Here is a 23,310-nt window from a genome sequence, read left to right on the forward strand (position 1 = left end):
TTTATTGCTTTTGGAGTTGGCAGATCGGTAGCACAGGAGCAGGGTCTGGCAGGAAACAAATTGCACTGTCAGTTGCTGGCTTGCTTTGCATTTCACCTTTTTCACTTGGTTCTCAGGTTTATCAGCATTTACAGTGCTGTCAGAATCTTGTTAAAGCCAAGGTAGAAGAATTTAAAGCATGCAATTCCTGAAAATTTGCTAGAGTACAATAGTAGCTACCAGTGCTTTTGAAGACAAAATACATTGACATGACTGGTATATAGGCGTGCACCTATACTGTCTGAGTAAACAAAACTATTAACATTTCAGAGCTCGTTGAGAATATAGAATTGGACCTCCACCTCTAAGTCCTATCTTTCTATCTAACTGGTCTCACACTTTTATCATAGAATGGTTCTCAGCTTGTCTTCGTAGGAGAGGTGCTCCAGCCCCTTGATAATATTTATGGCTGTCCTCTGGACTCACTCTAATAGGTCCATATCTTCCTGATATTGAGGGCCCTAAAGCTGAACACAGTACTCCAGGTGGGGTCTCCTGAGAGTAGAGTAGAGGGGGAGAATCACCTACCTTGACCTGCTGCCACGCTTCTTTTGGTGCAGCCCAGAATGTGGTTGATTTTCTGGGCTGCAAGCGTGCTGGGTCATGTGAAGCTAACTTGAGGCATTAGCATATTAATCTTCACCCTGTGAGTCTGGATTCCTGCAAGTGGCTGGACTGCAGAGGTGGAACTGTAGGCAAAGCTTATGTTACGTGTTGCATTAACGTGTAGGGTTACTTGAGGTAACACCAAGTGTGCTCATCTTCCTGGGTGATGCTGTAGAGAGAAAGTTAACCCTGATCTCAGGAGAGCCACAAGCACAAAACACCTGCAAACTGAAAGTTTTGTTTTTCTGAAGAACTGCTGTTTGGAGCTCAGTGTTGCTGAGTTTCTCTGTAGGTGAATCAGAGGTTCCTCTGCTGCTTTGTCCTGGGGAGTGGTGGTGGTGTGATGCTTGCAAGCAATATTCATAGTGTTTTCTGGTTTGAAGTTCAAAGTTCCAGAGACAGAGAACGTTTACACTGTTACTTGAAATGTTTTTTACGTCTCCTGAAAGTGTCCTCTCTCTATCCCCTATCAAAGAGAAAATTGGAGACTTTCCCATTTCCTACATGTCTACGCTGTTTTGGCTGTTCTGGTTCAGATTAGATAAAGACACAGTAGAAAATTAGTTGATTCCATTACTATGTTCCCTCTCAACTGGGAGAAAAATGAAACCAGGCTGAGCTGTAAACAGTCTGGTAGACTTCTACAGACTCTATGAACAGATCTGATTTTTACCAGGGAGCTATGAAATGATCATCTTTTCTAGAGGGCAAAAATAAACCCCTAGAAACATGAGTGTGAAATGCTCTCCTATTTCAGGTCACAGGCAAGGACAATATCATTCAACAGTAATGCTGACTTATTGTGATACTTGGTAATACACAAACATTCCTGTAGTACCCATCATGAGGGTGCTAAGAGGGAAACTCAGATTGAGCATTTGTCTGAGACCATTTCTGATTGGAAGACTAACTAAAATATTATTATGGATGAACAAGTGATAAAGGAAATGGTATTTCTACTACTGCACTATGTAACTGAGGCTCGCAAAGGTTAAGAAGTGGAAATAGTAATTCAGTATGCTTCAGTTTTAAAAAAGGCAGTCCTTTCTAATTATATTAAATATCATGGGGCTGAGATCAGGTTATCTCAACAGGTTACTGTACTTCAGCTGATCCACAATAATAATTGTGTATTGAGGTTTTAAAGTACCATGCACAATGGAGTTCTATTCCGTATCATGTTTAGCATGATAGTCAGAGGCCAAACTTAAATATTTTTAAGTCTTATTATTAAGACTTAAACTTGAAACTCAGATTTGCTTCCTTGTTTTATATGAGGTTACATAAATTCCTATAGATGCTGAAGAGGTATAAAAAAAAAAAAAAGGGGGGGTGGAGGAAAAAAAAAGAAACATCTCCCTTAGAGTTTTTCACATTCTCGGCTACACAAATAGATTAGGAATACAACCAAAAATAATCTCTACAGTCTATTATCAGCTATTAGATTAATATACTTTGCTAATGCAGCTGTGTGCTTTGTGCGCTGTGCACAGTACTTCTGCACAAATGTAAGGAAGTCAGGGAAACTTATTTTTTCACTTGCAGGTATGTATGCATCAAGTAAGGTTAAATAAAGGTCTGCACTTGTGTCTGTAAAACATTAATTTCACTTGAAAGTGCCTAGCCATTTACAGTGCAGCACCACATTATCTTATTTTGGAAAAGGTGATAATATATTCACCTTTTATGCCACTTCATTTTGCCTGCACCTGTCCTATTCACTGAAAGGTGTTCTGTTTTTTTTTTTCCTTTGTCATTTTTTCATCTAAAAGAATATGTATATATATATATGTATAGAAATATATATAGCAAATAGAAAAGCAGGTATGCAAAGTGTAGGTTATGAATACTATAATTATGAATCACTGTGAAATTAGTCGGCTTTTTTTTAATCCTCAATGCCTTTGATTGCTTGTAAGTGTTGTGAAAGGGTGCATATGTCATTATCATTAGCATGCCATTCTTCTGCATTTCATATATTTTCAAAAGAAGAGATGGCATTAGGGCCAAAACAATGTTGTATTTCTTTGTATATATTTCTCTATATAAGCATATGAAAGAAACAGGTGAAGCAAGTAAGCTATTGGATCCATGGGAGAAAAGTGTTGAAATCTATTCTAAACCATAGTTGAACCAGCTGCAATAAAGAAAAGCTATGGTTATTCTCCCAGGATAACTGGGAGATTGCTCTGCAACTCACACCTGAGGTGGAAGAAGGGGAGTGCATGTGCTAGGTGAGGCAGATCCCTCACTGACACCTTATAGACATGGAAAAGTAGGAGATAGAGAAAGTCAATAGTGAAATGCTAAGACAAACCACAAGGAGAGAATAGGTATGTTTAGAACTTGATTAAGCAACTGAGAAAGTAAATAAATTTAAAAATTAGTTTTTCAGACTCATTCTGCAAATGTCAATATAAAATGGTCCTTTTATAGTTTATAAAAAAAATCATAGCTGAAGAGGTGATAGCAACATGAAGAAAAGTACAACTTAGTATGGCAAGAGCTTCCACAGGGTTGTGGAAATTTCTACAGAGGTGTTCAGCAGCTGCTTAACTGTGTAAATGGAAAATGCATGTAGTACTGGAAGTTGCAGTCAGATATTTAAAAATAAATTAAAGTGGAAGAACTCCTGAGTTAACCACTTGGGAGACCTCCAGAGGTGAGGAGCTACTACGAGGTGTGTTGCCAGGATAGTAAGAGAAAGAGAGAGCAGACAGAAAAGCTTTGCTGGAGAGGTGAAGCTGAGTCTGGAAAGATCAAAGTGGTATTCATACCAAGAGGTATGAAGTGAAATGTTTCATTGCGTTGCACATGGTAGTGTAAAAACATTAAGTTTTTTTTTTAACTTTTAAGAAAAGTACCAGTACGAGCAACATGAAATTTCACATAAGATTGCCACTTATTATGCACAACCCCCTAATGTCATGCTGTGCAGTTCTTTCTTTTTCTCCTTAATTTAATAAATGTCCTTATTCAGGAATATAATTACTTCTAGAGGAGAAAAAAAAATCATGAAACCCTTAAGTTAAAATTCTAATGCTCTTTAAAAGTCTTTGTTAAACTCTAAATGTCCTATTCACATGTTCACTTTAATAATTAAAAATGAAGACATGCCAATATCTCAATTCTCTGGAAAACTAACAGCCTTAGTCCTGGGTATGAATGTTGTGAAGCCTCCTTAGGTGGATGCACTCTCACACACAGGAGTTTACAGGCTAATCTCAGCAGAAGAATGAGTCTTGCTCATCAGTGAGAACAAGATGCTGTCTGTTTCACAAATGCCTTTCATTCCTGTCAAGCTCAGATCAGGAAACTCCATTTGTCACTTGGTACATCCTTGTCTTAATGATTTGGAGTTAGCACAATGTGATGAAAAGACTTTCTCCACTCGGGGGAAAAAAAAAAACAAAAAACAAAAAACAAACAAACAAACAAAAAACAAACAAACAAAACAAACAAACAAACAAAAAAAAAAAACATGAAATGCAAATCCTCATACTTCTTCCAAGTTTCCAAGTGACACTCTGAGGCTTTCCATTTTGAAACCCTAAAAGGAAAGAAAGGTGTTTAATTCTCTTGGAGGTGAGGGAGGGGGACAAAGAAAGAAAATGAGCTTTCATCTTCCTTCCCCCTCCTTGTCTTGGTCTTGGAAAAAGAGAGAACTCAATTTGGTGAAATAATTCATTTGGAATATCAATTATCCATCAAAGCAACGTCCTGGACGTACTGAACTGTCAGGAGGCTTGTCATTGCCACATGCAAGCCTTCAGAAGTTAAATCTGAGGAGGGAAGATGTTGTTGGAAATCTTTTCCTATATGACACACTGTCTTGCTAAAACAACTCTTAATTAGTTCTTCTTTTTCTCCTTCCCTTCTCCCCCTTTATTTTATTTTATTTTTTTAATATGCAGCACCAGGGAAAAATTGGAGTTAAATTTAATGTTGGAACTGATGACATCTCTATCGAAGAGATCAACGCAATCATTAATGACGGAAAATACCATGTAGTACGTTTCACGAGAAGTGGTGGCAATGCCACATTACAGGTGGACAACTGGCCAGTTATTGAACGCTACCCCGCAGGTAAGTGCTTACACAACCTTTTGTGTGTAAAAGGGTGGGGGATATGTAGAGAATTGATCATTTTGCTCCTCTTTTAATGCTCCTTTGCAGTGTTTTAGTAGCTAATTAAGTAGTTAAAGAGTCTGGAGCAATATGCAGTTCATGATGATAGCATTTCCTAATTAATTTAAAAGCATAAATTCAAGTTATTACTGGAAGTGAAAAAATACAGTTATCAATGTTTGAAATTGTGAGTTTATTCCTTGTTTTCATTGTTTTTTATTGGAATATTTTTTGTTGTTGTTTGTTTTGGTTTGGTTTGGGTTTTTTTCTGGGGGGAAGGGGGGAGGGAGAGGAAAAGGCTTTGACAAAAGCTACAAAGTGACTCCCAAATCGATCTCCAACAGATTGGGTAAAACATTTCTGAGGAATCGGTTATCTGTGTTCTTTTAATTACAAAAGGTTATTAAAATGTTTGAACTTAGTAGAATTGTTCTAAGTGTAAACCAAAAGGTGTTCAGATATTAGTTGAAGAACCAACCAACCAAATTAACATGTCTTCACTTAAAAATGCAAACTATGCTATATTGTTTATGTAGGGGATGCTGGTTACTTCAACATGACCACTTGTGTTAATATAGAGCTTCCTTGATTGGGCCCATATTTAATTTTATGCAAATGTCATGCACTGAAGATTACCTTATTTTATTCATTGTTAAAGGCAACAGTTTTTTCAGATATGCAAACCCTTTCTCACTGAGTACTGCTACTAAGCTATGAAGGGTAACTTACAAATGTGCACGTTATCTGTTAACAGTTGGTATAAGTGTTTTTACTATTAATAAAAAGCAGCAAATCCAGAGATCTAAGTGAAAGGTATTCTGGGTTGCCTATTTGCTATTACAGAAATGATGGTTCTGATTTAACAGTAAAAGTTTTTTTCATTTTGATGGTGGAACAGGAAATTGGATAAGCCATTCTCTGTTCCAATTATTGGTATTTAGGATTTGTTTTTTTAAGTTGGTGTTTGGGTAGCAGTCCAACAGTTAAACTGATCAAAATAAATAAATAAATAGAAAAATATTCCTTGGGTGAAATACCATCTTTCGGATAATTTCTTGGAGATAATTTAGAATTAAATATAAAAATGAAAATATGGATCTCAAGTGAAATTACTATAGCAGGCATTGTCTGAAAAAAAAAAAAAAAAAAAGACAACAATTTGTATGCTAATATGTTATGAAAGAGTGACAGTTCTGGCTCTTAGCCATGATTCATGGCTTTAGGTTAGAGATATATCTGAGAAGTGTTAAACTCTTGGGAAAAGAGTTTGGAAGATACTGAATGAAATATGTCCTATGATCTCTTAGATATTCCTGTTTCCTCCTTGTTTTCCAACTTTTACAGTGCTTGACAAATGGTAGCTGAAATAAGATGGTAGAAGCTGGGGAGAAGCATGTTTCAGTTAACGTCTGAGCAGTATGTAGCAGAATGGAATACATATATATATATAATACATAAATTATAAGTTTGAAAACATTTTCTTTTTCTTGTCTGTTCTGTTTCTTCATGAAAATACAACATGGTTACAACAAGGATGAACTGCAGTTGAGTTCTGAGAATATTGTCACACAGAATTTATTTACACTGAACATAGATTGATACAGAAAACAGAGTGATTTCCTTGGGATAGGATTACTGGAGGTCGATTTTTTTCTGTGACAAAAACTAGAACTTTCTGAGTTTCTTCAAGCAATCCATACACAACCTACATTTGAATGCATTTTCAGTTGTTTCATCAGAGAGGGTACAGAATTCCTTGACTTATGTTATTACTGGATCTTCCAAGACTACTGTTGGTCTTCAGTTTCCTTAAGTTTCTTTAATTTACTTTCCTTTAGTAATATTTTATGGCTCTTTTATTCCATAGCATTGCTTTTGAAATCCATCCTCCCCATTTTCATCTTCCATTTCTTTTCCTCTCCTTCCATCATGAAAGTGTCTAGCCATATCTTTATTTTATATTTCCATGCTGTTCCATCAGGTTAGGTATTCTTCACTTACATCCTTTTTAAACTAGTTTCTTCATAGACTGCTATTGAGGTAACTTATAGAAAAGACACAGGCCTGTCCAGAAGACTATAATGCATTTGACCAAAGTTTATACTGCTCTGAAGAGATTAATGGCACTCTATTAAAAGATATCACTGCCAGTTCAGTTCTAAGTGTGATATAAGACAACACAGTTTGGCAAATGCTGCTGCACCCAATTTAGATGTCCTGCTGCTGTTGCTGTTTTAGTGACTGACAATAGTGTTTGGCAGTAGTGATTAACCAACAAATTTGCCAATTGCTCCTGTTTTTGATGGAGGACATTTTGCAGTTGTACAAGTTGAAACAAATTTAATGTCATTTGCATGAGTGAGGGCTCATTAGCTTTCAGTTCAGTGCTAGAAAGAATATTCTTTTTGCTTTGTGCTTGTTTTCTGATTAGTATTTTTTCCTGCATAATTTTTAACGTATCCACACCACTGTACATAAGCAAAGGTTTATCTCTTCTAATTTTGGTTGTTGATTTTTTTAATTATTATTTTTTATTAAGAATAGAAGCAAGATTAGCAGCTTAATTAGTAAGTTTGCTATTCTTAAATACACTGGATTTCCAAAATAAACAAACAAACAAATAATGGTTGCCTAAAGCATACCAACTAATCAATTTTCCTCTCTCTACAAGGAAAAAATATATTCTGAATTACAGTTCTGGTTGGAGTGTCTGAGTACAAGACATTGCACGTTGCTTGGTTTTGATCATCATCTAAAAATATAGGGTGAAAATTTTCTGAGAGGAAGTTCTGGTCAGGGTTTCAGGATTTTCCTGTTTCATTGCCTACATAGACTTCCCACAGCCCCATCTAACTGCTGCAGATAATGGCACAGAGGATGGTTTTGAGGCCAACTAACAGTCAGTGTTGTGTTATCTGCTAGAAAGATGCCTGTGGGCACCCCAGTTGATACTTCTAGTAAGCAACTTTTTCAAAAGAGCTTGCCACAAGACTGTGTGGGATTTGTAGGAAGCCTGAATTCGGTCCTGCGTCTCTGGAGCTGCTCAGAGTTCAACTCTCTTGTAAAGGGTCTTCCAGCTGGTGCAACACACATGGTTCTCTAGTGTTGCTTCATCAGCAGTCAAAGAAGTAGACGTCTTGCAGGAAGTATCATATCTCAGTGCTCCATTGGATTTCCACAGCCAGTTTCTGCAATTTGTTCTAGAGCTGTATGAAATTCAGACACGATCCTGGTTGATGACTACAACCTATGTTTCTTTTGTACATGATTCTCTGACAATATTCAGGACTATTGTCTGGGCCAATCCACCTTCAGTTTGTATCTGAGCAGATGTGAAATGAGAGAGACATAAAAGGGAAACAGGTGGGATGGGCAGTTGTGGAGGATAGCTACCCTTTTAAACGTTGCTGTCTGTTTCTGGATTATAGGGGGAGATTTTTTTTTTTAAATCCTAGATATTTGAAGATCTTCAACAAGGGATAACATGAATGGAAATGGCCTCAAGTTGTGCCAGGGGAGGTTTAGGTTGGATATCAGGTGAAACTTCTTTTCTGAAAGGTTTGTGTGGCATTAGGATAGCCTGCCCAGGGAAGTGGTTGAGTCAACATCCCTGGAGCTCTTCAAGAAACATGGAGATGTAGAACTTAGTAGCATGGTTTAGTGGTGGACTTTAGTACTGGATTAAAGGTTGGACTAGATGATTATAGAGATCTTTTCCAATCTGAATGATTCTATGATTAGATTAGGGCTGGATGATTTTCAGAAACATGGGTTTAAAATTCAGTACACACATGCTTTTGGATTCCTGTCAAAGTGTTTTTGTGTGTGTGTGTGACTGCAAAGTTCCTCTCTTGCTGTTTCTCTGAGTGCAGTGGCAGTGCAATTTCTGCCTTTTGTTAAATGTTCATCCTGCTTTCCCCCTTTCTCATTCTGTCAATTTCTGAAGGGTAGCCCTATGATTAGAAATGTCATATTATAATTTTGTGATATCTGACTAAAATGTCCAGATCTGTAATGCATTTGTATGTTCCACCTATCTTAACTAAATTTGATGTTAAGCTTATTTAATGTTTGCCATCCCCCTGCATCTGCCTGAAGAACTTTAATATTTCACCTTGGCTTTCTTTTTGGATAGTGATTTCCGATTATCCTAACCTGGATGCAGCATAATTTCCAGTCACATTAAACAGGAATGAGAAAACTGCCGACTGTGCAGTCAGAGTTCCTGATCAATAGACTAACCCAATTTCACCCAATGCACATCCTTTCTGCTCCTTATGTCAAGGCCAGCCCCCTCGGCACAGCCGCAGCACCCAACCCCGCGTTATGGGGGGATTGGGGCCATGCCTCACCAGGGGCGACCCAGGACAGTGGCACAACCAAGCCGGCCGCACACGCCGGCTCTCGGAGAGCGGCTGACAGGAGGGGGCGCTGCCAGAGCCATGGCGACGGCACCCAGACCGGCCTAGAAACAGCCCCAGGAGGGCGGTGCCACGGGGTGCCTGCAAGGCACGGGGAGCAGCGCCCGGTGCGTTACAACCGCCCGCAGCGTGCTGCAGTGGTGGCTGTTGGAGTTCCTGTGGTGGGGCACAGGGGTTCTGTCCCTCCTCCCTTCTGAGACCATCCTGTCTGCTGGCAGTCTCTGTGACTGCAGTTTTTACCATGGTCTCCCCCAGGCAGAGAGCATGACCCAAAGGGAGGGCCTGTCCAATATCACAGAATAGTAGGGGTTGGAAGGGACCTCAAGAGATCATTGGGTCCAACCCACCTGCCAAAGCAGGTTCCCTAGAGCAGGTTGCCCAGGTAGGCATCCAGATGGGCCTTGAGTATCTCCAGAGAAGGAGATTCCACAACCTCCCTCGACAGCCTGTTCCAATGCTCTGTCACCCTCACTGTGAAGAAGTTCTTTCGCATGTTGGTGCTCCATTTTGTGGCCATTGCCCCTTGTCCTGTCTGCACAAACCACTGAAAAGAGGTTGGCCAAATCCCTCTGTTTCCCACACTTAAGATACTTGTAATCATTAATAAGATCCACTTTCAGTCTTCTTTTCTCAATGCTGAACAGACCCAGGTCTCTTTCCTTGTAGGGAAGATGATCCAGGCCCTGTATCATTTTTGTGGCCCTCCGCTGGACTCTTTCCAGGAGATCCCTGTCTTTTTTGTACCAGGCAGCCCAGAACTGGACACAGTACTCCAGTTGAGGCCTGACAAGGGCAGAGTAGAGTGGGAGGATCACCTGAACGAGGGGATTGAGTGTACCCTCAGTAAGTTCACAGGCAACACCAAGTTGGGAGTGTCGATCTGTCTGAGGGTAGGGTGGCCCTTCAGAGGGATCTCGATACGGTTGGACTGCTGGGCTGAGGTGAATGGGATGAGATTTAACAAGGCCAAGTGCTGGGTCCTGCACTTTGGCCACAATAACCCCATGCAATGCTATAGGCTTGGGTCAGAGTGTCTAGAAGACTGTGAAGAGGACAGGGACCTGGGAGTGTTGATCAATGCTTGGCTGAACGTGAGTCAGCAGTGTGCCCAGGTGGCCAAGAAGGCCAAGGGCATTCTGGCTTGTATCAGGAATAGTGTAGCCAGCAGGAGCAGGGAGGTGATCATCCCCCTGTATGCCCATCTCACCTACTATGGTGAGACCGCACCGTGAGTACTGTTCAGTTTTGGACCCCTCACTAGAAGAAAGACATAGAGGCCCTGGAGCATGTCCTGAGATGGGCAACAAAACTGGTGAGGGGTGTAGAGCACAAATCCTGTGAGGAGTGTCTGAGGGAGCTGGGGTTGTTTAGTTTGGAGAAGAGGAAGCTCAGGGGAGACCTCATTGCACTCTACAGCTTCCTGAAGGGAGGTTGTGATGAGGAGGGCATCGGCCTCTTTTCTCAGATAACTAATGATAGGACTCAAGGGAATGGCCGCAAGTTGAGCCTGGGGAGATTTAAATTAGATATCAGGAAAAACTTTTTCTGTCAGAGTGGTCAGGCACTGGAATGGCCTGCCCAGGGAGCTGGTGGAGTCACCATCCCTCATGGTGTTCAAGAAGCGCCTGGACAAGGTGCTACAAGATCTGATTTGGTAGCTTAGTGGGTAGTATTGGTGATAGGAGGACAGTTGGACTAGATGATCTTGTAGGTCCTTTCCAACCTTGTGTTTCTATGATTCTGTGATTCTATGGTTTTCTTATCTTCTCTGTTTCAAAATTTTGTTTTATTTTGCTCTTTTGAATGCCTGTTTGCTTTTGTGGCTATGGTACTGCACCACAATAGCAACTCCAGCTACTACTGTGAATTGGTTGCTCTTGTAAATTTAGTTAACAATTACAGAATGAAATATAGATTTGCTAAGAATGCATTTATAGGAAGAAACCAAAGGACTTATTAATTTGGGTCAAAGTGAACTGATAATTATGGCCAAAGGCGAAACAGAATAACAGAATAACAAGAAATTGGGTTTAGTAATGTCAAAATATTAATTTCAGTGTTTTCTAAATAAAATGTTCTAAATTTTCATGTCAGGGTTGCCCAGTGTTTATAAGCAATTATAGTGATCTGAGAACAAAGCATTTCATTTAATTTGAAGCAACCTTTTCTTCCATACCTGAAATAAAATCTGTTTCAGTTCAAATCAGATGGTTGTGTGTGTGTACACAACACCTTTCTCACAGCTATATTCATAACCATATTTCATAATAAGAAAAACAATTTTCTTAATTTTCTAATTTTTTTCCTTTAGTAGCAAAGGATGTACAATTTACCAGTCTAGGAAAGTATATCAGAAAAAGCTAGCTGACTTTCTAAAACCACAATAATCACCATTTATTGTGAAGAATTTTCAAAATCACTTTTCTGTGAATAACACTATGCTTTATGCTGTCAGAGGGAATTTGCCCAATGCTGACCCTTAAAAAAAAAAAAAAAAAAAAAAAAGGCATTTTACCAGAGGGAGCCTTCCCTTCAGGATTTTCATCATAAACCGGGTTGTTACATATGGATATAAGATGATCTACTAGCTATTGGCCTACCGGTCCATGGTTTCAAAGCTATTCACAGCAATTCCTGAGACCCAGAAGCAGTTTGGAAGACACAGTCTGCTGTAGACAAATATCTATAATGAATCCTTCCCAGTCAAACCCAGTTCTTTCTGGCCAGCCTTAGGAAAGCATAACTAATTACATAACTTTAATACTAAACTGCAACTGTACTCGTGCTCCACAGTTAAGCACATGTTGTCATAGCCATGTCTCATAGACCTACATTTGATGACACAGGCATCTCACACAAGCGATTGACACAAAGATTGTCCAAAATACTACTACTGGAACAGATGTATCTCTGTGATTATGGAGTATAAATAATGAATGAGCACACATACCAAAGAAGTGTCTATGCGATAGTCCTTGTATATTGACAGAAGATTGAACCAGAGGCTAACGATATTGTCAGTGCTGAGTAGCTCTGTGATATGGCAATTGGCAGCTGAAGTTCTTAGGACTTGAGTATAATACAGAACAGTTCTGCCATGAGTTTGGGTTTTAGTTTTTTTGTTTTTGTTTTTGTGTGTTGTTTTTTTTTTTTTCTTTATCACTTAAAGATAATACCCTGAGAGCACAGGTGTCTTAGGGACTTTCCCTGAATCTGTGGGCTAAATTAGATTCTAATTGCAGAACATCTGAGAGCTAGGTGAAGGGGGCATCACATTTAAATGCTTCTCTTGTTCTCTGTGTTCTGGAAACTAGACAGTGTATTTGCCACCTTTTCATGGGATACACCTGACTTTATATGCTGAGAGTCAGCTATTACAACGCACCCTATTTAGAATAAGTGATATCCATTTGTCTCGATTTTGTAAGTCGAGATTGACCATAAAATTAACAGAAGACGTTTGTGTTGGTACACTTGTTTCTCCAGAATGGATTTGTATTTCTCAAGAAATTCATGTAAGTGTCTAACATGCATACCTTTAGGCTTATAAATACCTTCCAAATTCAAGCCCCCTACAGCTAAATCTGAATACAATTAAAGATCGGTTTCTCAGGTCGTAGCATGGTGTCCAGAAGAGATTTTGGGCTCTTTCACAAACATGCTTTTGAATATTCTAATAAAATGGACAGACAGTCTGTTATCACCATATCCATGCAAAATGATAATGGTGAAGGAGGCAGGAACCTAACAAGTAAATGGTCATTCAGCATTTGCCTTGCCTTGCATTTGCTGTAGGGTCATTTTTGAAACCTCCATGGCTGTTGCTGTTGGGACCTGGGAATTTCAGGGTGTTTTCCATTCTTAACTATTATGAGTCATTTTATTGATTTATTTATTTGTCTGGAAACACGTCATCTTCACTTTTTTTTTTCCAGACTCGTTTCCTTCATTCGACAGAATACCTCCTGATTCTTTCTCTCCCATGCTTTTCTTTGCTATGGTCAGAGTTTTGAGACTCTGCAGTCTGTTCTGTCATGTTGGTAGATCAGTCCCAGTGGCAAACATTGGGGATTTGAACTCCCTATTCTGATGAGTTGCAAAGCTCACAAACTTAAAAGTCTCTCAATACTTAGTAGGGGCAACATTCCCCTGGCTGCATCATTGGTGCCCACGTGGAACAACAGCAGCAGATAATAGTCATTAGGCTATATGAGGCTTGGAAGTCTCTTGGGGACATCCCTGATACAAGCCCCGGGTAAGCAGCAGACTTTTCTCAAGAGCAGAACTGATCAGCCAGTGGGTGCCTCTGTACTTCTCAGAGGAAAGTCTCCTACCACTGTCTCCTTTCCTTAGTTGCACTGGTTTACACAGGGAGCAGACCAGGCTACCTTACTCAGCTCCACCTCTCTGCAGTGGATCTTTCTTTTTCAGTCACCAGAAGGGTGAAGCTGTTTTGTAAGGGCACCTCAGGCTATGGGGAAGACACTGCCTCACCACAACCTAGCTGACAAGCCATGTCCAATTTGCATTCACCCCTCCTCTGGTCACCATGCTCCTTAGAGGCTGCTTATAGAGGAGTGCAGGGTTCTGCTGTTACTGCTGCCCCCACACACACACAGACACACACCTCTCATGTGAGCGGCTGGCCCCTGGCAGGTCGCTGTGCTCCCCTCAGGCTTCGTTGGCTCAGGAAACACTGCTGTAGGCCACAGTCCTCTGCCCTTCTGTGGAATTCACCCACCAGGAGCTGATCACCTTGGTGAGTCTGATGCACCTCCTTGGGTGCCGGTGGATCCTGTCAAGCCTCAGCCGACCTCTTGTCTTAAAGACAATCTTGCATGATTATAAAAGCAAAAGTCTGGTGGAGGCACTGGTCTTGGAGACGGGCATTGATGACCTGGGCTCACCTGATTTTTTTTGAAGTGTCTCAACATTACTGTGAGGATTGAGGAAAACTTTATCTGTGCTTCTCAATCCTTTAGCCATATTCCCAGAGCCCTGAAACCTCTTTTGTTAGAATTTAGGCTATTTGTTTTAACACCACAGGTACCCAGATTATTTGTTTTTGTTTAAGTCTCAAGATCCTTTGTCTTTTAAATTTATTTTACTTTCTTTGAAAGGACATTTTAGCTTGAGTTTTGCCAACTCATTTATGTTCCTAATTCTGAAATGCATTGCTTTTTTTTTTTTTTTGTGGATCAAGTCTGTTTTTTTCCCTTCTTTCTGCAATATACTCTATAATAGCATAGTTATTCAGCCTAGTAGTTATTCAGCCTGTTTTTAACCTTGCAGATGCAAGTACAAATTATATTTTTTTATGCTTTTACCTTAAAGCATTTCCAAATGACCTTCCTGGTTGAGTCCATGAACCCCTCAGACTGATTACATAATGTGGTTTCCTTCACTTTATCAAATTTTGTTCTTTTGAAATCAAGATCTGACTTACAGGCTTATTTTTAGTTGTCCTTGTATTAATTTGAATCAACTCACGATCACTCAATCCAAAAATGTCTCCTACAATTAACTTTTCTCTATTGCTTTCATTATTTATTCAAAGTCAAGTTAAAATAGCATTATTTCTCATTTGTTTCCACTGGACAAAATCTTCAATGGGTATTATAGGAAGCTGATCTCTACTTGTATTCATACAATTCAGGTATAACATGAATGAAAGAAGGTATTTTAGCAGTAAGTAAAACAATTTAAAAATAAGGCAAGGAAATCTGTGACACTCACTTCAGCAAGTCCTCCAGAGCATAGTAAGGTGCAAGAAGCTAATTTAGCAGGAATTAAAATAGATTAAAAATTAATCAGACTTTCTGAGACACAAACCACCATTTAAGTGATGGATGTAACTAGGCCAGTATGCTACCTTACCTTTCTTAATATGTGGTTGCACAACTGATTTCTTGCACCTTTTTCTGATGGATACAGCTCTGATTACTGTTTAATCATGACCCAATGTATTTTCCAGCATGTATCCAGGTTCCAGTATGATTTTATTGTAAACGTGAAAGACTGATTCTAACAAAAATGGTGATTTTTGTTATGTAGAAAATGTAGAAATCCTTCTACAGCTTATCCAAAGTCAATGAAATACATTTAAAAAAAAAAAAAAAAAAGCCTCGCCCTTTGAGAGATTAACAAATTGTTCTGTCCTGCTCTCTTCTTTAAATAAAGAGCCTGGGTAATACCCAAACAAGACTAAAGTAAGTCTCTTTTCAGAAAGTGGTTTCAGTAAAGTTTCCCAAATCAGCTTTTTAATTTGACAGTTTATCATTTTTTTCCTGTCAGATAATGCTAGATAATAGTGCTTCTCAGCACTATTAAGTCAGCAGACGGATTTTCTTTTTTCCTTTATTTTTCATCTTGGATATCCTGGTGAAATACAAAGGCTCATCCCTTCTTAGACTTGATAGATCCTGTAATTAAATTCAGATCTTGATAAAACGTGTGATACAGTTGTCATTACTTGATCACAGAAGACATTACACCTTTCAGTTAAATACAGCAAGATGGCACAATGCATCTAGTTTAGAAGGAGAAAGAAAATGTCAAATGAGCAATGAGTCAGAAAGAGGTGCTCTAAAATACTAACTGAAATGAATATCTGCTCTTTTTGTGTCTTGTGGTAACGGCTGATGCCTATATCTGTTTACAAGAATTAGGCATAAGGTGATATGGAAACAGTTTAAGACCACAAGTTGTGGAGATTCAAGTTAGAGGAAGGAACAGGAAAGTGGAAGTGAAAACAGACCCCACAATGAGACATGGCATATCTGTCACAGCAGGTCCCCCATTCACCTTTTCAGGAAAGCCATTATTAACAATTTATTGAAAGTCAGATCTCAAAAGATGAAATATTGCTAATACATAGAGATTCTTTTCCACACATTTATTTAATTTGAACCTTAGAGGCAAATTTTCCATGTAGCCTACAGTATCATAACTTACCCAGTATAGCAGGAAAAATTAAAAATCAAATATTAAATGTGGTGTTGGTTAAAAAGAAAATAATTCAATCCAATTATTTAACAAGTAGTTTTTAATACTCAATAGCTTCTTTATATTGTAATACTGATAGAATCAATGTCTTAAAGTATATTTGTCAGTCTGGCAGAAGCATGTTGTGAAAGCCAAGCATTAAACACCATATTCCATTATTTCTCTTTCCTTTCAGCCTGTCCTCCAGTAGGTTCACAACTGACTTGTTTGAGAGCATGCAGGATTTTATGTAACATGTCACTCACTAAGCCAAACTAATATGTACTAACTTAAGTAAAACTGCTTGTGTGCAACAAATACGAATGTATAAGCATTGGCATGGTTGTAACTGTGTTCCTTGTCTTAGATTACTTGGTGGGCATACACATGCATTTCCTCTAACGCTGATATGGATGCTGCCATTGGCTGATAGAGCATGCAAGAGAAAAGCGTGACAGTGTACTTCTGTCGTGTGCTCCCCCTGCAAAGCTGTTTGTTTCCTATAGCTTCTGGGGCAACCGTGAAGTCTGTCTGAAATGGGAGTCTTGCTCAGGACAGAACAAATCAGTGCAGTGTTGAGCCTTCCAACCAGACAATCTATTATATGGAAAACAAATTTTTTTTTTTGCAAAGTCATTCTGATTTAGGTGCTCTTGGAACATGAGATATTTTTTTATTTGGGACACATTTGTGCACATGTCCCCAGATGTATTTTGCTGGTGTTGTGAGTTGTGACAGGAGAATAGTACTTTATGTCTTCAGGATAAGAGCTTGCATTAACCTAATTCAGAAACAGTTGCTGTGTTCGTACTGCAGCAGGGAAAACAGCAACTTGCTCTGTCCTAGATACATTTTCAAGAGTTTCAAACACCTGATTTCATGGTTACCTGTGTTAACCAGGTATCCAGAAGGACACAAATCATTGCTGTCTTGAATGTATGAATATATACATGTTTTAGACTCTCTTTCATGAGAGACATGTAAACACAGGAGAGTATTTTAATATTCCAGCAGCTGTGTACATCCATGTCTTCATCTTGCCATGTGGTTATATTTTTGCAGTCTCAAGCCATGATTGTTAAAAAATATATAAAAGAAATTTAGAAACTGTGGTGTCCACACTTTCAGGATAACTTTTTCTGTAGTACAGATTTTGTGATTAGTGGCAGCTCCATTGTAACCAATTCTGTGGTTATATTCTACAATTGTATTATATCATGCACTTAAAAATAAGTTCGGAGTTAAGTTCAAGGAGTACTCAGTAAGTTCAAGGAGTACGCAAGTCAGTAAGTTCAGGGAGTTACCTTGACCCTAGCAAGGTGTAGCTAAACCACAGTCTTCTTTTTGCAGACTATTCTACCTGTCAGAAAAAGTGACTAGCTTGTATGATTTATACAACCTAGAACCTTTACGAGCTGCACAAGAATTAGATTCTGTAGTACAAACCATTTCAAACACATTTGAAGCAGAAATCAAACACCCATTGTTTTATTAGATGTAAAATACGTAGCGAAACACATCCTGATTTCACCCTCTTATTGGTGGGCATTAACTGAATTAAAGGCAGTGAAGTTATGGCCTTAGAAATTGGTTTAATTAAGATGTGAATGGACTAACAGAGTGCAAAGCACAGATCATGCTTTCCTAAATTTTCGCAGTAATGGGGAGAGAGAAGGAAAGAAACAGGTGAGTCCAGGTCATCAAAGCCGGTCATCAAAGCCTTGCTCCCAGACTGGTACCTCCACCAGAATTTGGGTTTCGTAAACATAGAATTGTTGAGGTTGGAAAGGGCTTCTAGTATCATCTTCTTGCATCCCCCCAGGGGTAACTGCACCTGCTGCTTCCCTAAAGTGCCTGTACACCAATGCACAGAGCATGGGAAATAAACAGGATGAGCTCGAGATCTGTGTTCGGTCATGGGACCACGATCTTGTTGCGATCACTGAGACATGGTGGGACAGCTCGCATGACTGGAACGCTGTCATTGAGGACTATGTCCTCTTTAGGAAAGAAAGGCTGGGGAAGCGAGGGGGTGGGGTTGCCCTTTATGTGAGGGAGCAATTAGAATGTACCCAGCTCCAGCTGGGGGAGGGTGAAGGACAAGTGGAGAGCTTGTGGGTAAGACTTAAGGGGTGGGCTGGTGGTGGGGGTCTACTACAGATCTCCAGATCAGGAGGAGGAAGTCGATGAGGCCTTCTACGAGCAGCTGCTAGTAGCCTCACGATCACGAGCGCTGGTCCTCATGGGGGACTTCAATTACCCAGACATCTGCTGGGTAAGCAACTTGGCCGGGCACAAGCAGTCCAAATGGTTCCTACAATGCGTTGAGGACAATTTTCTGATGCAGGTGGCGGAGGAGCCGACAAGGCGGGGGGTGCTCCTGGACCTTGTTCTTACCAACAGGAATGGCCTTGTTAGGGATGTGAAGGTTGGGGACAGCTTGGGATGCAGTGACCATGAGATTGCCTAGTTCCATCTGGAACTCCACCAAGGAAGTAAGGCTAAAAGCAGGATTGCTACCCTGGACTTTCGAAGAGCCGACTTCAACTTCTTCCAGGACCTGCTTGGGAGCATCTCATGAGATAGGTTGCCAGAAGGCAAGGGTGCTTGTGAGAGTTGGGCTACATTTAAGCAGCACTTCTTCCATGCTCAGGATCTTCATCCTGAAGAATAGGAAATCGGGGAAGGGGGGCAGGAAACCCGCATGGATGAGCAAGGAGCTCATCAATAAGATCAAAAGGAAGAGGAAGGTCTATGAAATGTGGAAAGAAGGCCTGTCCTCTTGGGAGGAGTATAGATGTGTTGTCAGGGCCTGCAGGGACACGACAAGGAAGGCTAAAGCCCACCTAGAGATGAGGCTTGCAAAAGAGATAAAGGATAATAAGAAGTTTTTTTTTCAAATATGTAAACAGCAAGAGGAAGACTAGGGATAATGTGGGTCCCTTGCTGAATGAGGGGGGTGTCCTGGTTACGGGAGACACTGAGAAGGCAGAGATACTGAATGCTTTCTTTGCTTCAGTCTTTGCTCCAAGGACACTCCCCCAGGACTCCTCGCCCCTGGCAATAGGACAAAGGGAAATGGAGGGTTCCCCCCTGGTGGACATGAGAGTGGTTCGGGAGCGTCTAAATGGGCTCAACGCACACAGATCTATGGGTCCTGATGGGATGCATCAGCGTGTGCTAAGGGAACTGGCAGATGTGATCGCCAACCCGCTCTCTATCATCTTTGAAAGGTCCTGGAGAACGGGTGAGGTGCCTGAAGACTGGAGGATAGCCATTGTCACTCCGGTCTTCAAGAAGGGCAGGAAGGAGGATCCAGGAAACTACAGGCCAGTCAGTCTCACCTCTGTCCCTAGAAAGGTATTGGAGCAGCTTGTTCCGGATGCCATCTCCAAGCAATTGGAAGAGAAGAAAGTTATGAGGAGTAGTCAGCATGGATTCACCAAGGGGAAGTCATGCTCGACCAACCTCGTTGCCTTCTGTGATGGCATCACAAGCTGGGTAGATGGGGGGAGAGCGGTGGATGTCATCTACCTTGACTTTAGCAAGGCTTTCAATACTGTCTCCCATGACATCCTACTAGCAAAGCTGAGAAAGTGTGGGATAGATGAGTGGACAGTAAGGTGGGTTGAGAACTGGCTGACTGGCCGAGCTCAGAGGGTGGTGATCGGTGGAGCAGAGTCTGGCTGGAGGCCTGTGACTAGCGGTGTTCCCCAGGGGTTGGTGCTGGGTCCAGTCTTGTTCAACATCTTCATCGACGACCTTGATGAGGAAATAGTGTCGAAAAGGACCTGGGGTTCCTGGTGGATGACAGGTTGACCATCAGCCAGCACTGTGCCCTTGTGGCTAAGAGGGCTAATGGGATCCTGGCATGCATTAAAAAGAGCATGGCCAGCAGGTCAAGAAAGGTGTTCCTCCCCCTCTACTCTGCCCTGGTCAGGCCTCACCTGGAGTACTGTGTCCAGTTCTGGGCTCCCCGGTACAAGAAAGACAGGGATCTCCTGGAAAGAGTCCAGCAGAAGGCCACAAAGATGATACGGGGCCTGGAGCATCTTCCCTATGAAGAAAGGCTGAGAGACCTGGGTCTGTTCAGCCTGGAGAAGAGAAAACTGAGAGGGGATCTCATCAATGTGTATAAACACCTGAGGGGTGGGGGACAGAAGGATGTAGCCAACCTCTTCTCAGTGGTTTGTGGGGATAGGACAAGGGGCAATGGCTGCAAGTTAGAGCACAGGAAGTTCCACACTGACATGCGAAAGAACTTCTTCACAGTGAGGGTGACAGAGCATTGGAACAGGCTGCCTAGGGAGGTTGTGGAGTCTCCTTCTCTGGAGATATTCAAGGCCTGTCTGGACGCCTACCTGGGCAGCCTGCTCTGAGGAACCTGCTTTGGCAGGGGGGTCGGACCCGATGATCTATCGAGGTCCCTTCCAACCCCTACAGTTCTGTGATTCTGTGATTCTTTGGACATGCTTCAGTACTTTTTTTTTTTTTCTTGCAGTGAGAGGCCCAAAACAAAGTTCAGCCTTACCAGAGCTGAGTACATGGTAACAATCACTTCCCTAGTCCTGCTGGCCACACTGTTTCTGATACAAGCCCGGATGCTGTTGGCTTTCTTGGCCAACTGAGCACACTGCGACACTGCTGGCTCATATTTAACTGGCTGTTTACCAGTACCTCCAGGTCCTTTTCTGCCAGGCAGATTCCCAGCCACAAAGCATTTAGTATCTCACAGTATTTAGCGTTGTTGCAGCCTCACCTTGAGTATTGTGTGCAGTTCTGGGCTCTGCACTATAAAAACGATGTTAAGATACCTGAAAATGTCCAGAGGATGGCAACAAAGCTGGTAAAGGCATGTCCTTTGAGGAGAGGCTGAGGACACTTGGGTTGTCTAGTTTGGCGAAGAGAAGGCTAAGAGACAACCTCATTGCTGTCCACAGTTTCATGAGGTGGGGAAGTGGAGAGGGAGAAGCCAATCTCTTCTTGTTGGTAACCAATGATGTGATTCAGGGAACAGCAAAAAGCTGTGCCAGATGAAGTTCAGAATGGATATTAGGAAAAACTTATTTGCACTGAAAATACTGGAATGGACTTCCTAGTGAGATGATTGATGCCTTATACCTGCCAGTGTTCAAGAGACAGTTAGATAATCCCTCAAAAATATGCTTTATCTTTTGGTTAGCCCTGAAGTGATCAGGCAGTTGAACTTGATAATCTTTGTAGGTCCCTTCCAACTATTCTGTTCTGTTCTATTTTAGTGTTCTGATTTTCCTCAGTGGACTATTTCTAATGGCCTTTCTGGTGCAGCATCAAATTTAGTGGACATGAAGAATTTAAATGAAACACAATGTTTTCCAGGTTAAGTGTATATATAGAATGGAAAAAAAAAAAAAAAAAAAAAAAAAAAAGATTCCCCTGTTTTACAGAGATGATAGGCAGTAACAGACTTCTGGTTTAAAAGTTCAAAATTGCAGTTGCGTAATATGGAGAGAAGAATAAATATGCCTTTTTTTCAAAAGAACAATCTGTACCAAACTTTTATTTCAACTGTATCTGGGTGTAGGAAGAAGTTTGGAAAATAATTCATTTTTAGAGTATAGCAATTGCCTCACAGCAATTTTCAACCAAGGGTTTCTTGAGCACCTCACTTCAGGGGCCTAGTCCTGTAATTCTCTCTCCTGCAAATTCATACGTGTTTTTGTCTAAGCAATGATAAAAACTTAGACTGAAGACAGTGCTATGGTTTCACGAGAGATACCCGTAGCTAATAGCTGATAGATACTCTGTAAATGTGATTAGCAGTGAGTATAGTTAATTCTTCATCAGTCAGCTTGAGTTAATAAACTCAGTATTGCATAAAACAAATAATTACCAGTGAGTAGCACTCATTGACTGGAAACACCTCCAGTGGGAGAATTGTACTGGGCTTGAATGTATGTAACACTTCTATAAGTGGCCTGGAAGTCTGCATAACATCTGTCACTGACGATGCATGATAGTTAGGAAAACAACCAAACAAAATAAAGGTAAGTAATAGGCAGGGCAAACTGTGGTGTGTGAGCATGATTGCTTGGGAAGCCAGGAGAAGTTAAAGAAAGTTAGACTTCAGCAGTGCTGAGTTCTGAGGCATAGATCTAAGACCAAAACATGAAGGTTATGGTAACATAACAAGGTACGATGTCCTGGAAATACATGATTCCGAGAAGCACTTGAGGGATATCATCTTTCAGACTGCTGAGGATGAAACATCATGTGTTTCTGTGACAAAGGAAATTATGGAAATTGCTCTGTGAGCACAAAAGGCTGAAATGTAGGAATTGCTGAGGATTTTGCCACCCTTACAACAATTTGAAAACAACTCTGAAACAGATATCAAAGCCTGTAACTGTAACTCATGTCTGTGGTTCTATGGGGAAAAAAAAAGGGAGTGTGTGTAAAAAGAGCCCCAAAGAGGTTCTTTCTATATTGATTTATAGTGTTGAAACAAAAATTAAGAAATGATTCGATCACAGTGTAAGTACTTTCAGGGGGAGAAAACACTATGTGCCTGCAGTGTTTTAAAGCCATTCTTGGAAAGCCATAACCAGAACTAAGAAACTGAAGTAAAAAATAGAGTGTGCTTTCAACAGTGAGCCTTCAAATTTATTACTAAATGATTTTCCTTTATTGTGTGTCATCATGTTCATATAAAATATTTTCCTGGAGGAGCTGTTTGAGCCCATTACATGTTACAAATTAACCAAACAATAAAATTTTGGCAGAATAGAGAATCAAGTGGGTCAACGTTAATAACCTGTGATATACAGATCAGATCGTACCTCTGTCTATATTTAGAGCATACTATCAATATAAAAATACTTAATTTGTATAGTAAAATTGTGTCCCTAATGCAGATATAACTATACCTTCCCAGGAATTAAGCAGTTAATACCGGAAAATAAAAATGTTTCCAGATATAATTTCTGTAATTTTTATATCCAGAAACAATACAGCTGTACAGCAACTATAAAATGCTTTAACATGTTAGTGCTAAGTTGCAATTCAGAATTGCTTGCACAAATTCAGAATCTGCTTGCACAAGAGTTGGTGATTGCATATTTCCTTGCAAATTTATATATGTTTAACTTCTTTA

General features: G+C 40.4%; 1 protein-coding gene across 4 annotated transcripts in view; it reads left to right on the forward strand.

The window, feature by feature from the left end:
* The window catches only part of NRXN1 (neurexin 1), a 715,037-nt gene that overhangs the window by 593,525 nt on the left and 98,202 nt on the right, over window positions 1–23,310 (forward strand). For all 4 annotated transcript variants that reach the window (XM_082756025.1, XM_082756020.1, XM_082756021.1 and 1 more), the window contains one exon: window positions 4,560–4,731. In XM_082756025.1, coding sequence (XP_082612151.1) covers window positions 4,560–4,731 — 172 coding nt within the window. The remainder of the gene's footprint in view (window positions 1–4,559; window positions 4,732–23,310) is intronic.

This window comes from Aythya marila (genome assembly GCF_965140915.1).
Source record: "Aythya marila genome assembly, chromosome: 3".
Taxonomy (NCBI): domain Eukaryota; kingdom Metazoa; phylum Chordata; class Aves; order Anseriformes; family Anatidae; genus Aythya; species Aythya marila.